Here is a 13861-nt window from a genome sequence, read left to right on the forward strand (position 1 = left end):
GCAGTCCCGGCAGCTTCATCCCTAGGGATGATCCAGCCCCACCACCACCACCCCCAGGCCACCACCCTAGTAATAAGGTTGCCCCGATGCTGTGACCCCCCCCGGTTTTGTCAGTCCCTCCATACAGAGGCTTTCTGATGGGGAAAGGATCCTGATTTATATCCGTGATGTTATTAGATTGAATTATGCGTCCCAAGAGGTGAAAAGGGACAGACACACAAGAACCCCCAGCCAGAGCATAGGACGGGGCTCAGGCCTTTGAGATGGGCTCAAGTGGACTCGGCCCCACGTGTTATCCCAGGGCTCTGTCATGTCGAGGAGCCTGTGGTCAAGGTCAAGCCGTCTTCTGCTCCTAGCAGAGTGTACTATGGTGGGCAGCGAGGGTGCAAATTGCTCTAGTATAGTAGAGATTGGCAGGAGTATGAGGAAAGAGAGCAGAGAAACTGGTGTCTACAGATTCCCCTGAAGAATTTTGGGATCTCACTTCTTATCCCACTTGCATTGTTATTTGCAGGATAAATAAGGAGAAGTGGTGACTTCCATTGACTGTGGTGTGTTCTTCTATTTTCTAAGACCAAATGTGGACAAAGCAGAAAAAAACCCAGAGATCTGGCTGAGCAGAAGTCCCCCATTTGTATTTCATTTCCCTTTCCTTCCATTCTGTTCATAGAGGTGGTCAGAGATGTGAGTGGAGATGTGAAATCCCCAAGGCACTGAATGTCGGGGCTGGCAGACCTGTACCCACCACCTTGCCCTGTATCAGGCTGGTGAGCCAAGACCCACTGGCAAATTGGCTTTTTCCTCCTGAAGTGTGAGCCAGGAGGGTTTGAGAAGGCTCAATATCAGAGACTGGTTGAAGGGGAAAGTTAGAAGAGGTTTACATTTAGGGAGAGAGCAGCCCTTGGAGATGGACATTGCTTGAGGCTCTCTGTGGCCTGGGCCACCGTGCCATCATTCTTGGTGCTCCAGCCACTGGGACCTAAATGCCTCCTGTTCCCCCAGTGCCTCTTCTGCCTTTTTCTGAGCTCTGCTGCTGACCAGGCTGGAGGACCTCACAGATTTGCCATCTTTCACAGTGCTTCTGGATGGCAGGTGAGCTGCTGGGCAGATTTGGGTAGATTTCTGACTGTAAAAGACATTGGCCCCTATATAGCAAAGTTCCATAGAGATCTCCACGTAGTTTACAATGGCTGTAAGAAGTGGTAATAAAGCAAGAGATGATGGTAAAGGCAGAAGTACAACTCAGACCTCTCCAGCTGCAGGGTAGTACCCCAACCGTCAGGCTCTTGAGTCTTCTGAAATACATTAATTCCTGTGCAGCAGAAGCTGTAAACCAAATGCAAACCAAAACTTGGGCTCTCAGTCTTGGGGTTTGAATTCATGCTGAGAACAGAGACAAGCCAACATCTTGTTTTGTCCTTGAGAAATCCTAGTCTTGAGTGTTCCCCTTTTCTTCTAAACGTTGAGTGGGAAAGAACTGGCTTGATCCTGGACACCATTTGATAAAGAATAACTACGATCAAATGGAAAAGTTCTCATTATTTTATTAATGAGATTTCCTAATTCAACTATTTTACTTCTTTGTGGAATTCTAAGATGTGGAGCACAGAAGAAGTTAGTGGCACTGGTGGGATGTGACAAATACCAAAAGCCTTTAGGGGGTTTCTAGTTCTGCTCCATACGTATCGCATTGTTTCATGCGTTTGTGTAACCCTAGGTTTAGTGGAATGTGCCTGAATGATGGTTGAGCACAGATGTAGGAAAAGACTGCCAAAAGCACTCCAAGAAAGGACATGGGACTGGCAATAAATAGAGCTGCATCAGCAGGAACGGAGGCTATGAGGCCTGGAATCTCATTCCAGATTTCACATCCTCCATGGACTGATGGTGATGGGGAACTTGGGAGAGGGACAGGAAACTGGGTGGCTGGTGTCCCAGCAGCTCAAACATCAGCTCAGCATTAGATTTAGCAACACAAAAAGAAGAGCAAGTGGGAAAGCAACCATAAGACAAAGTGCTCTCACACCTTACCATAAGCTGTCCAGACTCAGGGACCCAGGGCACACTTCCTGCTGCCTACAGACCTTCATGGTTCTTTGAAAACCCTCCTAAATGATGGGACACTTGGGACTAAGGAGTGAGGGAGTTCATGGAAATAGGAAGAGAAAACCAAGGGTCTTTATCAGAGACGGCAACATACATTAACCAGGGATTCCCATAAAAATACCACTGACCTTCCTCTGCTTGTGAAAATCAATGTCTGAGGAGCTGCAGCATCAGCAGGCTGCTTTCCCATTTACACAAAAGCATCTTTTTTACTGTTGATGGGGAGGAAGGTCCCAGGGTTGGGCAAACACTTCACTTTGAAGGGCTGGAGATGGTGAAATGGCTCCTGTTGCTTCTGAGAATGGGGACAAAGTCACTGGTTAGGGCCATCTGAATGAGGATCAGACCTTTCAGGAAAAGAATCTGACATTTGGGATAGGCTGATATGTAAAAAGAGAAGAAATGTCATCATTCAAAGCCATGTTTGTGCCGTACAGAGATGTTAAACATCACTTTCTAATCTAGGGGCAGGGAGATGGTTGTTGCAAAAAGGGTGCACCTTCAGATGACAGGAAGCTCACCCCAACCTGCCGTGTCATTCAGCAGAGGAATTTTAACAAGAAGCACCTGCCTGTCTCTTGTAGCTCAGCACTGGCCTTTACGGCTTTACACACACTGTTAAATTTAATCAAGCACATCAGTTTACATATTGTTTCTAATGATGAAACTCTCTATGGCTGGGTTTTTGCCTATAGCTGAAGGTACTAAGGTGTATTCAAAAAGAAAGGAAACAATCACTCAGCCAAAACCCATTCGCATGCTGTGCCTGGAGTCAAGAACACGTTCTCAGCACCAGCACCCAAGTGTTCTCAGCACCAGCAAACCCCTGAGGAATATCATAGGCAAGAAATGATGAGATGCTAAAGGCATTTGACTTAACAAGCGACCTGTTCTTCATGCCTGCATGACACTGGTAGAAGCATCAGCCCAGCAAATGGTCCCCATGGGTACCCCAGCTCAGTTTGTGCTGCTGCAGAACTAGTGAGTAGTGGATTGTGATGTGTTTGCCATGATGCAGCTCAAACTCATAGGTGAGGTAATATTTTGCACTAACAATCATTCTCCATGACTAAAAAATGAGGAACAATGGGAAGAAGCTTCCCTCCTGGGGGGAGGAGGGAAAGGAAGGATGCTCAGGGCTTGGAAATCCCAGCACAAAGAGGAGGTCACGGATGATGCAGCACGTCTGAAGGCGCTGGGTTTACTGCCTGTGTACTCTGCATATAGCTGGCTCACGTGTAGTAGGTCCCAGAGTCCCGAGTGCATCAGACTCACTGATTTCCGTGGAGTTAAACTATTCCTACTCCTCTTTGTTCTGTATTTCTGGATGTCCAAAACCTGTGATCAAATTCTTCTTCCATCAAGGCAAAATTTCTTGGTGGATAAAGAGAACGAGTCATGAAGCCATGAATTCCCACTTCTTTCTCAACTGTCTGGCTCAGCCTCATCTTCACAGGCCCATGGGGACCATTTCTGGGTGCACATCTGAAAGAACACAAGAGCACATGTTACTTCAGCTAGTGCAGGTCACAAATCTCTGGTCCATCTGAAAGACATTCTCTTAATAGGCTATTGCTTGCACAGGGCAGATGGGGAGACAGAGAAATCCAGGGGAGGGGAAGGAATCGCGGTTGCTGTGGCAGGAAGCAGCAGCTCCAACCCCAGCAGATCTGCAGCACAGGGCAGTGTTTCAGGGATATTGTGGAAGGACAAACAGGAGAAGCTGTAATAAAGTAATATAAAATAATGGCTCATACTGTAGAAAGGCTGTGCTCCATTCCTTGCAAATGTGCATGAAACGATGGTCCCAGTCTCCTCTGCACTAAACTTGAGGGAATTGCTTTGAACTTTAACGAACACAAGGGACTACACAATTTGCCAGTGCACTTTAGGGGAATTACTATTGATTTGTACCAACATAAGCGCAGGAGCAGAAGAGAGAGACGGGGAGAGGTGCTGGGCTCAGCACCCCTGCAGAAGGAAGGGCTCATCCTCACCTATGGTGCTCAGCAGAGGAGCTGTACCTCAACACCACTCCTAGCTTTTCAGTGTATAGTTCTGCCCTAGGCGGAAGCTGGAAGCTCTTGCTCCCAGGCACTGACAGCCCTTGCATTTACACAGTGCAGGAAAACAGGCATTTAACTTCATTTAGTTACTTTCCACTTCCTGCATCTCCTGTTTCTTGTGGAAAACTGCTAAAAGCCAAAATACATGAGAAATTAATATGGTTATTGGTTTGTTTTCCAGGAGAGCCAATGCAATACTTCTGTTTCTGATAAAGTTTACAAAAGGTGTGTTCCTGGCCTTGTACACGGATGTGAGTGTGTATGCAGGTACCTGAGCTAGTGACTGCTAAAGCAAAAGGAATTCCTTATATATCACTTAATTGGAGTTTTTTTGTTGGGGGGGGGGGAGTGTGTGTGTTTGGAAGCATAAAGTTATTTTAATATTTTAATAGATTAAAACCCATTTATTTGTCAGGAAAAGATTTATCCCAATGAGCCTTTTCCTGATGGGATTTTCCAAGCTAGATAACGTTTTCCACCTTTTCCTTGTCGGCTAAAAGCCCTTCAGGTGAACAATGACCGTCCCATCAAGCTCGGTTATGTGTACCCGCATCTACCGCGACCGCTGCGGCTGCCTGCGGTGCTGGAGGACACCTTGGATGCTCCATATCCCCCAGGGTGCTTGGTGTTAAAACAGATTAAGCTCCCGTGTTTCATCCACCTCCTTAAAGCAGTGGCTGAAGTGTCCTGCTAAACTGAGCCTTTAATGAGGAAATGAAGCCAAGAGTCCAGGTTACTTTATCTTTAATACATTATTGGGTGCTGCTGAAATAGATGCATGCAAACACAGACCTGTTTGTGCTTACATCCCTCCCATTTCCATCCTTCTCCAACATTTCAGTGCATTCCAATGGGAAAGAGATATGAAAGCCCACATGCTTAGGTTCTGGTTTTGGTGACTTGACATTGCTTCAGGCTCTGTCTCAGCTCCTTTAGTCCAGGCTTGGGACAGTCCCTGGCATTTCCACACTCCAATCCCTTTCACTTTTGCTTTTGTTGCCCATACCTGGTTGCTGGGCTGCAGATCCGGGATGGGCCACTGATAGTTTCAGTGTTGGACGAGGGCAAGTTGGGGTTGAAGGTGAATTTTAGTACCACAAATCTTTTCTATACTCCAATAAACTGTCCCTGGAAGGTGACATAGGTGGGACGTGGGATTCTTCTGGCCATTGCACACACCAAGTGCCCCAAACCCCTTTGCTAGCCTCGTACCTATGCATCACCCAGGATTTAATGGCATTTAAAAGCAACAGATCCCTTAATTCAGTTGCTTTATGCAACTGAAGATAAGCATCAACAGGATTTTCTTCCTCTTCTCTGTGAAAACACCCTTCCCATAATCTTATAATAGCCAACATACTGAGTTGTACGTATTTTGCTGCGTTAGGTAGCACCCCTTATGTAGCCGTAGACGCTTTCTTACTTGCTTATAGAAACTAAATGCAAGAGGGTGTACCCTTGGAGAAAAGAAGGAAAGCTCTTCTAGCCTCGAGTATTTAGTGAAAAAAAACCCCAGCCCTACAGGTACTGGGCTGGAAATGGCTGAAGGGGAAGGGAGGCAGTGGCAAAGGGAGCCAGGGATTCTCTCTTTGTAGGTAAAATGGTGCTTTAAAAGGGTTTTTCCCGTCCTGGGGCCGCAGCCGCTGCCCGTGGGCTGGAGCCTCAGGCAGAGCAGGGACCCCACAAACGGGGCTTTGCCCTCTCGTTTCTCCACCGGGCCCTGGTTTCTGGCCGGGAAGGGAGGAATCGTCTCGGTCTTGTACTTTTTTGCACGAGCATTGATGATGAGGAGGGTGCTGGATGTTAATGGGCAGCCCCGGGGTTTCTGGGTGCTCGTTTATCGTCCTTTAAGAGAGGGGGAAACAAAAAGCGGAGGGGAAAAGTCTTTAACCGTCAGAATAAAGACAAAAAAGTGCTTGGAGGGAATTGAAAAGAGCCCCTTTTCCTCCGTATTTGGTTGCAACGGAAAACCGCAGACGGGTCTCTAATGCGGGTATTTCACAGTCGTGCAGCGACATTAACATTCAGCGCACGGATCCCTGCAGCAGGAATGAGATGGGTTTGAGTGTGAAGGAACGAAAACCCATTAGAAACCGACAACTGTATTAAATTTCAGCTGGGAAAATGGAAATATGTCTCACTTGGATGTTTACTTCGGTAGATCAGCGCAACCCCCTCCCTGAAAAGAGCGATTTAGTTTGCTATTTAGGGAATATTTCATCTCAATGGCACTTCCCGAGCGCCGTGAGCCCCATCCATGGCCAGGCTGCTCGCAAGCAATGAACTTGGTTCCTCTGTTAACGTCGTAGTTTATAAAAAGCAATTAAGTCCTGTAGCAAAAAAAGATAACACTGATTCCGGTGGAAAATTAATTCCTATTTTGCCTTTGTAACACTTCTAATGGACCGAAAAGGCTTGAGAGTAACGAATTTCATTTTACAATTTATTGGATGTAAGTACCATGAGGAGTTTTCCCCTGTTGTTCGCAGGTCTAAAAGGACACGGCGATGTGCAGCAGCACACAAAGATCGCGTCTTCTTCGGGTTTGAAAACATAAAACCCATTTGAAAAGGAAAGAAGGGGCGAGAGGCAGAGCTCCCTTTTACATCGTGGTTTAGTTTTGGGCTCAGATTAGGAGACAAATGGAGCGAGGACATAAAAAAGCTGTACCTTTAATTCGGCTGAAGGAGAAGCAGGGAAAGGAGGGAGCAGTCTGAGGTCCCCGTTAATGACATCCCGTCAAGATGCTTGTAAGCCCCAAGAATGTTTACAACGTGGGCTCAAGTTCAATGACAAAAATCCTTTGATGGGGAAAGGGGAAGGCGGAAAAAAAGCAGCAGCCCAGACACTTTGTGCGGTGGGCATGAACTTGAACAAAGGAAAGGAGTCAAAGGCTGGGAGAGGGGGGAGGCGTGAAGGAAGGGCTGGGAGAGGTGATCCCGCTTGCTGCTGCCTTCTGCGGGTCTTAGGTGGATCCGTGGTGCGTTTTGATCTATTCTGGGGAGAGGAAAGGAAAGGTTAGGAGAGGAGGGGGAATGAGAACGGGAAGGGAAAAGATTCCAATGTGGTTTGTGCCTCACCTCGAGGCATGGGGGCGAATGAAGGTGACTCTCCAGGGGGCTCTGTTTTAAACATGATTTTCTTACATCACCAGGAACTCTCAGGGCTCATCTGCCTTAACTTTGAGGCTGCTCTGCCCCAGGTTTTGGAGTCTCTCTGCCCTAAGTTTGAGGCTGCTCTGTCCTAAGTTTGGGGCTGCTCTGCCCTAAGTTTGAGGCTGCTCTGCCCCAGGTTTTGGGCTGCTCTGCCCCAGGTTTTCTGAGTTTCAAGTTCAACGGCAAAGGGAGGGGGTGGGAGCCTTCACCTGGCCCAGCGGCCCCCGGCAGCGGCTCCTTCCCGGCGTTTTACGAGGATGTCGGGCCTTTCTCGTCCTTTGCTGAGGCCGCCGTGTAAAGGTTTTACAGCTCTCCCCGAGACTCTCCTCCTCCCCTTCCCATCTGCATTTTCCTCTGTGGATTCGGGGCTGGAGCTGGGAACAGGGGTTGGGGGCAGGGAGGGTGTCGCGTCTCCCAGTTTCAGCCCAATTTCCCGTTGGGCAGGGATCCTAACTGGGGTGGAGGTATCTGGGGGTTTCCAGCCATTCTAGTGCTGGTCTGGGGACATCGGGGGAAGAGCTCCAGATGGGGGGAAATTGAAAGATGAGGAGAAGAAACATCATCTCACTAAAAGAATTAACCCTTAACGTGCCATAGAGGGCAGCTTCAGGAGGAGCATCCCTTTCCAAGCCTATAAACAGGCCAGGTTTATTTTGAAGTGGATACGGGCATGGGAGACCACAATCATATTTCTTTCCTTTTATTAAGCTACCTATTTTTCTTTGCGGGACACCCGAGGGGCTTCCTGCTGTCCCGTAAAAACGTTTCTGTTCTATGGCCTCTACAGCCACACAGAAGTCAGGGTGAGAAGGTTCATTACTGACAACACGGGGGAAGACAAGTAGGTTTGGAGCTTTTCATCTACCCCCTCCTTCAGGAAAACCAAGCGAACATTCCCAGCGCTTTCCAGCACCGGTGCCGACGGGATTCGGGGCAGGGATGCTCCCACAGGGACAGAAATAGAGGAAATAAACACTGATTGTTTCGAATCCGAGAGGTTCTGGGCAGGGGCCCACAGTTCCCAGTGCAATTCCGAGCTCGCACCGTCCCTTTCCTCCCTCTTTTCCTCCCTTTTTGGGGAGTTTCTGCTGCCTTCCAACAGCCCCAAAGACTCCTTTGGAGTGGGGGGGATTGGATTTATTGCGTCTGCCCCACTGCCCCTGCTTACGTCACTGCTCGGAACGCTCAGCCCGATCACCATTGGCTGTTCCCCTCCCAGAGCTTCTGACGTCATGCGTGACGTCAAGCGGGGAGGGACCCTCTCCCAGGAGGGGAATAGCTGCACCCTGGGGTGCCATCGGCACCTCCTGCAAAGCACAGGGTGAAAATAGCAGGGGGAAACTGGGAGAAAAGGGAAAAAAACTAGGGGAAAACGGGAGAACGCTCCTGGCTTTTCTTCCCCCGCCCCACTGAGAGCCAGAACCGGCCGAAGCCTAGAATACTTAATAAATACACCATTAAACTAGAGCAAACCCACTCTTTAAAATGCTCATTACTTGAGGCACGTTGCGGATGAAGCCTTCGGATTAAAACAAGAAAAGGCAGCGAAACCATAAAAGACGATTTGGTTTTTGTTTGTGGAAAGGGTGGTTTGGAGTTTATTCGCTTTTTGAGAGGCTTTTTGGGGCTTATGGGCAGGTTTAACCACGCTGCTGCTGCAGGGACTCTGCGAGCCGACACATCGCTGCCTTGAGACACCGAGATATTCAACAAAGGAATTTATTTGCGCTTCCTCGAAGCTGTAAATAACCCGAAAGAGCAGAGAAAAACGCGTGTTTGAGTGTATTCACTTTTCACCCTATTTATTCCGTTGAAAAGGATGACGACGCTTCTTAATATTAACCAAGATCATTTAGTGTTACACGGGGATTACTCAGCACATGCTACGACGCGTATAGCTATAATTCTGTATTAGTAGGAGAAGGGAAATGTGTGCACAAATAACGTATATCAGCACAAACGAAAGCGCGTAGGGAATTATACCGATTGCATTTACCTGTATCAAAATATAGGCACGAACATACATGTAAGTGTGTATATGTACGTATGAAACACGTTTATATACACCTTGGGCTGAGTATATATTTATATCCGCACATCCAGCACTACATCGCATGGCTACGTGCATACCTTCGGGTATATCTAAATACACCAACACAAATATCGTCTATGAGAAAAGGTAAAATAATGCGTATTGCTAAATATGCGCATACCTATATGTATATTTTATATATAACCGCGCCACATCCGCAGTACGAGCCTTCCTGGACGTGTCCCTGCGGGTACACAGATGTCGTGCCGCGTTCATGCGGCCAATTCTCACGTGTGTTTCTGGATACGCACCCGCGCTGTGTTTATTCTCCTTTAGACGCGCATTTTGATACTTCTGCCTGGATTAAGGGGATTTTTGAAGCTCGTTTTCCGCTTTAAGTGCGGCTTTTGGTTGCTAAAGACCAAATTCCCTGTGATCCCCGTTCTCATTCCCTGACAGCGCCGCTCCCGTCGCACGCAGGCGAGCCGGGAGTTGCGTTTTGGGGTTAATTCATGCAATTAGGCCAGTTTTTCCTTTTCTTTCTTTCTGGTTTTGATTTCCGAGGGTGCTGTTCAAACCAAAGCGGCGTCAGAGGGACGGAACACGACGTGGCAGCGGCGTTGTAAGGCAAGAGCAAACTGTACAGGGTCCTCTGCGTGCAAAGCGGGCGGGGATGGGGCGCCTTCCGCAGGCGCCCCACATTCGGGGGTCCCCACCAGCCCCCCCGGGAGCAGGGGGAGCGGTGCCCAGCGCTCAGCGCTGCCCGGGCGGCGGGGACGGCTCAGCCCTCCCCGGCCCTCCTCGCTCCAGCCAGTGACGGTGCTGGAGCCCCGGTTGGGGGGCAGACGGGGACCCCTTCGGCGCTTGCGGTGGCCGCGTCCTCACGGGGTGCTGCTGCTGCTGCTGCTGCTTTTGATTTTGGCGACGACCTTTTTCTCTTTCACCCGCCTGTTCTGGAACCAGATGGTGATCTGCCGCTCCGTGAGGTTGGTGGCGGCCGAGATCTTCCTCCTCTTGTCGCGGGTGATGAACTTGCTGCTCGCGTACTCCTTCTCCAGCTCCCGCAGCTGCACTTTGCTGTACGGGACCCTCTTCTTGCGGCCCCGGCGGAAGGAGCAGCCGTCGGGGGGCAGCTGCCCGGCGGAGTCTGAGCGTGGGGAGAGATGGGGCTGAGCGGGTCGAGGGGTCCCGCGCACCCAGCACCCCTCCCGCACCCACCCACCTCCCACCACTTTTCCCTGCAAGCAGCATCCCCTCTCCCTGCCCCTTTTCCTCCCTCCAGCCTCCCGACAGGAGTTATATTCAAGTTAAATTATCCCTATTGGTGCTTAAAGATTGCTTTTCCTCCCGGAATTTATTTATTTACTTTTCGTGGAAAAAATCCAGGTATTGGTAAAATACTGAGGTGGGCGAGACCCGCGTAACACCCGCGTAACCCCCGCGGTTCCAGCAGAGCAGAGCCGTGGTGGTGGTCCCCCCGATCGTGGCCCTGCACGCTATGCACACCCCTTACCCCCTCTAAAGCAGCCCCATTCCGAGGTCTGCCCTGGCCCTCAGCGGCTGGGATCGTGTCTGGAGCCGGATAGTATCACCATCTGCACCCGGATAGTATCACTGTCTCCACCCGGATAGTATCACCATCTGCCTCCCTGCTCGGAAGGTGACGAGCTGCAAAGGGCAGCGTTAATCTAAATGGTTATTTTCTGAACCCTAATTTGGGTTCCTTCGTAAGTGTTACCGGGCGGCAAGAGCAGCTCCCCAGAAGGTTATTTAAAGCCTTGGTTCCAATAACCCCCCACACGATGGTTCTGCACCCCCCTCCCAGCCCCCGCACAGGGTCGTTACCTGCAAAGGCGGATTTCAGGAGGTACCCGGCCTGCCCCTGCTCTTTGGGGCAGTACATTTGGCTGCTCCAGCCGCCGCCCAGAGCCCACGGCTGATGGTAACCGTCCACGGGCAGCAGAGTCTCATGCCGGGCGTCCCCCGGGCCGCCCAAACCGGGGACCACCGACACGTCCAGGTAACCGGCGACGGGCTGGTACGGGGCCCCGTAGCCGGGGTAGAAGGCGAACTCAGCGGGGCGGCTCTGGAAGTCCTCTGCCCCCGCGGGGGGTTCCAGGTATTTCTCGCCGGGGAAGGGGGCCTGGGCCGGGCCGGCCTTGAGCGCACTGCGGGCGACGCGGCAGGAGTAATACCCACTGCCGAAGTATCCGTAGGGCAGCGGAGCGGCGGCGGCAGGGCCCGGCGGGGCGGGCGGCGGAGGGGCGGCGGCGGGGCACGGCTTGGGCGGCTCGGCCGGGCCCTCCGCCGGGTACCCGGGGTTCATCCCGGCGGGGGGCGAGGGGCCACCGAGGGCCGGGGCGGGAGGTGGCAGCAACCCCCTGCCCTGGCCGCCTGCGAAGCCGCCGGCTGCCAGGAGCCCCTCGAGGCCCGGGGGGTCGCGGGGCTCCGGGGGCTGCATGGGGGGCGGCGCGGGGGCCGGGGCATGGGGAGAGCCGGTTCGGCAGCACCCGGGCACTGCCCGAGGGGGGTCCCCGGATCTTTTTAAAAGGCTGCGAGCTGCCGAGAGCTGCCTTTCCCCGCCGGGCTGCCCTGACGCAACGGTGCAGGGCTGCCTCATTGGCTGCCGCGAGGGGGGAAAAGGACGGGGAAGGAGGGAAGAAAACCCAACCCCCCCCCCCAAAAAAAACCCTTCAGCCCCAATAAACCCTGGCTGCAGAAATTGCGAAAATACTTTTATTGCGATGGGAGGAGGAGAAGAGCTCCCCCCCCCCAGCACGTGACAGGCGGGAACACGGGAGGCGGCTCTTGAGCTGCATCCGAGGGCGTGAACGACATCTTGCCCCCCCCCCCAAAAATAGGGGGCAGAGGTGGGGGGATGCGAGGGGAAGGAGGGGAAGGAGACGGGGGGTTATGAACTGCGCGGAGGAGGAGGCCCCAGTGGAAGAATCCGGGCTCAGATTCAACCCCCCCTTTCTTTGCTTTCTTTCCTTCTTTTCTATCTGGTGTGGCCCCCTCTTCTCACGCTGCTCCGGGGGCTTCTGCCCTCGGAAAAATCCCGGTCAAGCCCTTGGACCACCCCCCTCTCGGCCTTTCTTTCACCCCCCCCACTCTCTGCCCCTGCTTGGGGGCTTTATCCCACACTCATCGTCGCGCAGCCCCACTTTCATCTGCAAAGGTTGAAACCTGAATCCCTGGGTAGAGGGACAAGGCAGGGTCCTAAAACAAGGAGAGATGGGAAAGGGGGTGATCGGCACCCCGAAAACACAACTGCAAAGGGAACACACACACACACTCAAGCTGTTTGCGCACGGCTATTGCCACGTATGGCGCTGGCACAGCCGTGGGCCTTGTCTTCAGGCCGGTGTGTGTGTCCCTGCTAAGCAGCATCCCAAAGGGAAAGAGGCCGGGAAAGGGAAGTGGGAAAATAATACACCACCTTTGGGATCCAGGAGCACCGGGCAGGTGGAGGCACAGGCAGAGGGGATGGACAGACGAGGCGTGAGGGGCTGTTTGGGACAAACGCACCGAGGCCTGTGCTGTGGACATGCTAAGAGATTATTCAGGTATGCGGGGTTTCAGTCGTCTGTACACATGGTGCAAACAGAGTCGCGTTTCTCGCCCCCTTTTCTCTCTGTTTTTCCCCCAAAGTCCTTGTCCAAGGGAACGCTTTGTTGGGATGCCCCCGAAGGCAGCCTGGGCTCCTGCGTTGCTTCCTTCGTGCAAAGAAGTGCGGAGATTTCTGCTTTCTGGTTATCAAAGCGCAATAACAATTCTCCTTCTGCTATGTCTTTTGGCCACCAAAGCAAAGACACTAGGAGCCGCGACAGGGGTGGCACTCAGGGCCAGAAATCCCTATAGAAAAGAGGGGTTGGAAGTGATGATCGCAAAGCTCGCCCAGGAGGGGAAAAACCCCGTTTCGCTGCGGGAGGAGCTGCACCCCAAAACCCCCTCTTCAGCTCTTTTCAGATCCCGGGGCTCTGCTTTGGGCTGTCTCGGCGAAATCCACCTCGACCTCTCTCCCAGGGAAAGGAATAAAGGAATAAATCCCATCACGAAGCTGCATCTTCTCTCCTCTGCCCTTCTCATCAGCTAAAACTCTCGGTATCACCGAAATCGACGATTCTCTTTTCTGGAGGGAAAGAAAAAATCCTCAAACAATTCAATGGTTTAGATCCCTGTGTTTTCAGCCTTCACCTTTCCGATTTCAAGGCTTCTTTCTTCCCTTCCCACAGTTTAACGACTGCACTCCCGCTTTGATGCCCTTTTGATTCTCCTGCCCTCTCCCCATTTGCTACCCCGAGCGCTGGGGCTCGGCGGTCGCGACGGGCGGCCCCTGTTTGCCGACGGGGCCGCCGCTTCCTTGCATCTCACCCCGCTTCCCCCACGGAAAGGTCGGGCTCAATCCGGAGGTCAAGGCCAAGTTGAAAGTTAAGAGCCTGTTGACTTCGGGGCTTCGCTGTGGCCGTCGGGGCCGCTCCGGCCCCACAGAGCCCCCGCAG

The 13861-nt window shown here is 51.9% G+C and overlaps 1 protein-coding gene across 1 annotated transcript; it reads right to left on the reverse strand.

Annotated features, from left to right (window-relative positions):
• Window positions 1-10240: 10240 nt before the first annotated feature.
• On the reverse strand, window positions 10241-11820 carry HOXB13 (homeobox B13). Its single transcript, XM_013130887.2, has 2 exons — window positions 11205-11820; window positions 10241-10506 (listed from the first exon to the last, which is right to left on the reverse strand). Exons 1-2 carry the CDS (start codon window positions 11818-11820, stop codon window positions 10241-10243), a joined length of 882 nt encoding a protein of 293 aa, XP_012986341.2.
• Between the last annotated feature and the right edge of the window lie 2041 nt (window positions 11821-13861).

Source organism: Melopsittacus undulatus, chromosome 17 (assembly GCF_012275295.1).
Source record: "Melopsittacus undulatus isolate bMelUnd1 chromosome 17, bMelUnd1.mat.Z, whole genome shotgun sequence".
Taxonomy (NCBI): Eukaryota; Metazoa; Chordata; class Aves; order Psittaciformes; family Psittaculidae; genus Melopsittacus; species Melopsittacus undulatus.

Coding starts and splice junctions, on each gene's coding strand:
- HOXB13 (XM_013130887.2), bottom strand. CDS start 11,820: ATGCAGCCCCCGGAGCCCCGCGACCCCCCGGGCCTCGAGGGGCTCCTG. Junction 10,507..11,204: donor CCTGAAATCCGCCTTTGCAG/GTAACGACCCTG, acceptor CCCCACGCTCAG/ACTCCGCCGGGCAGCTGCCC.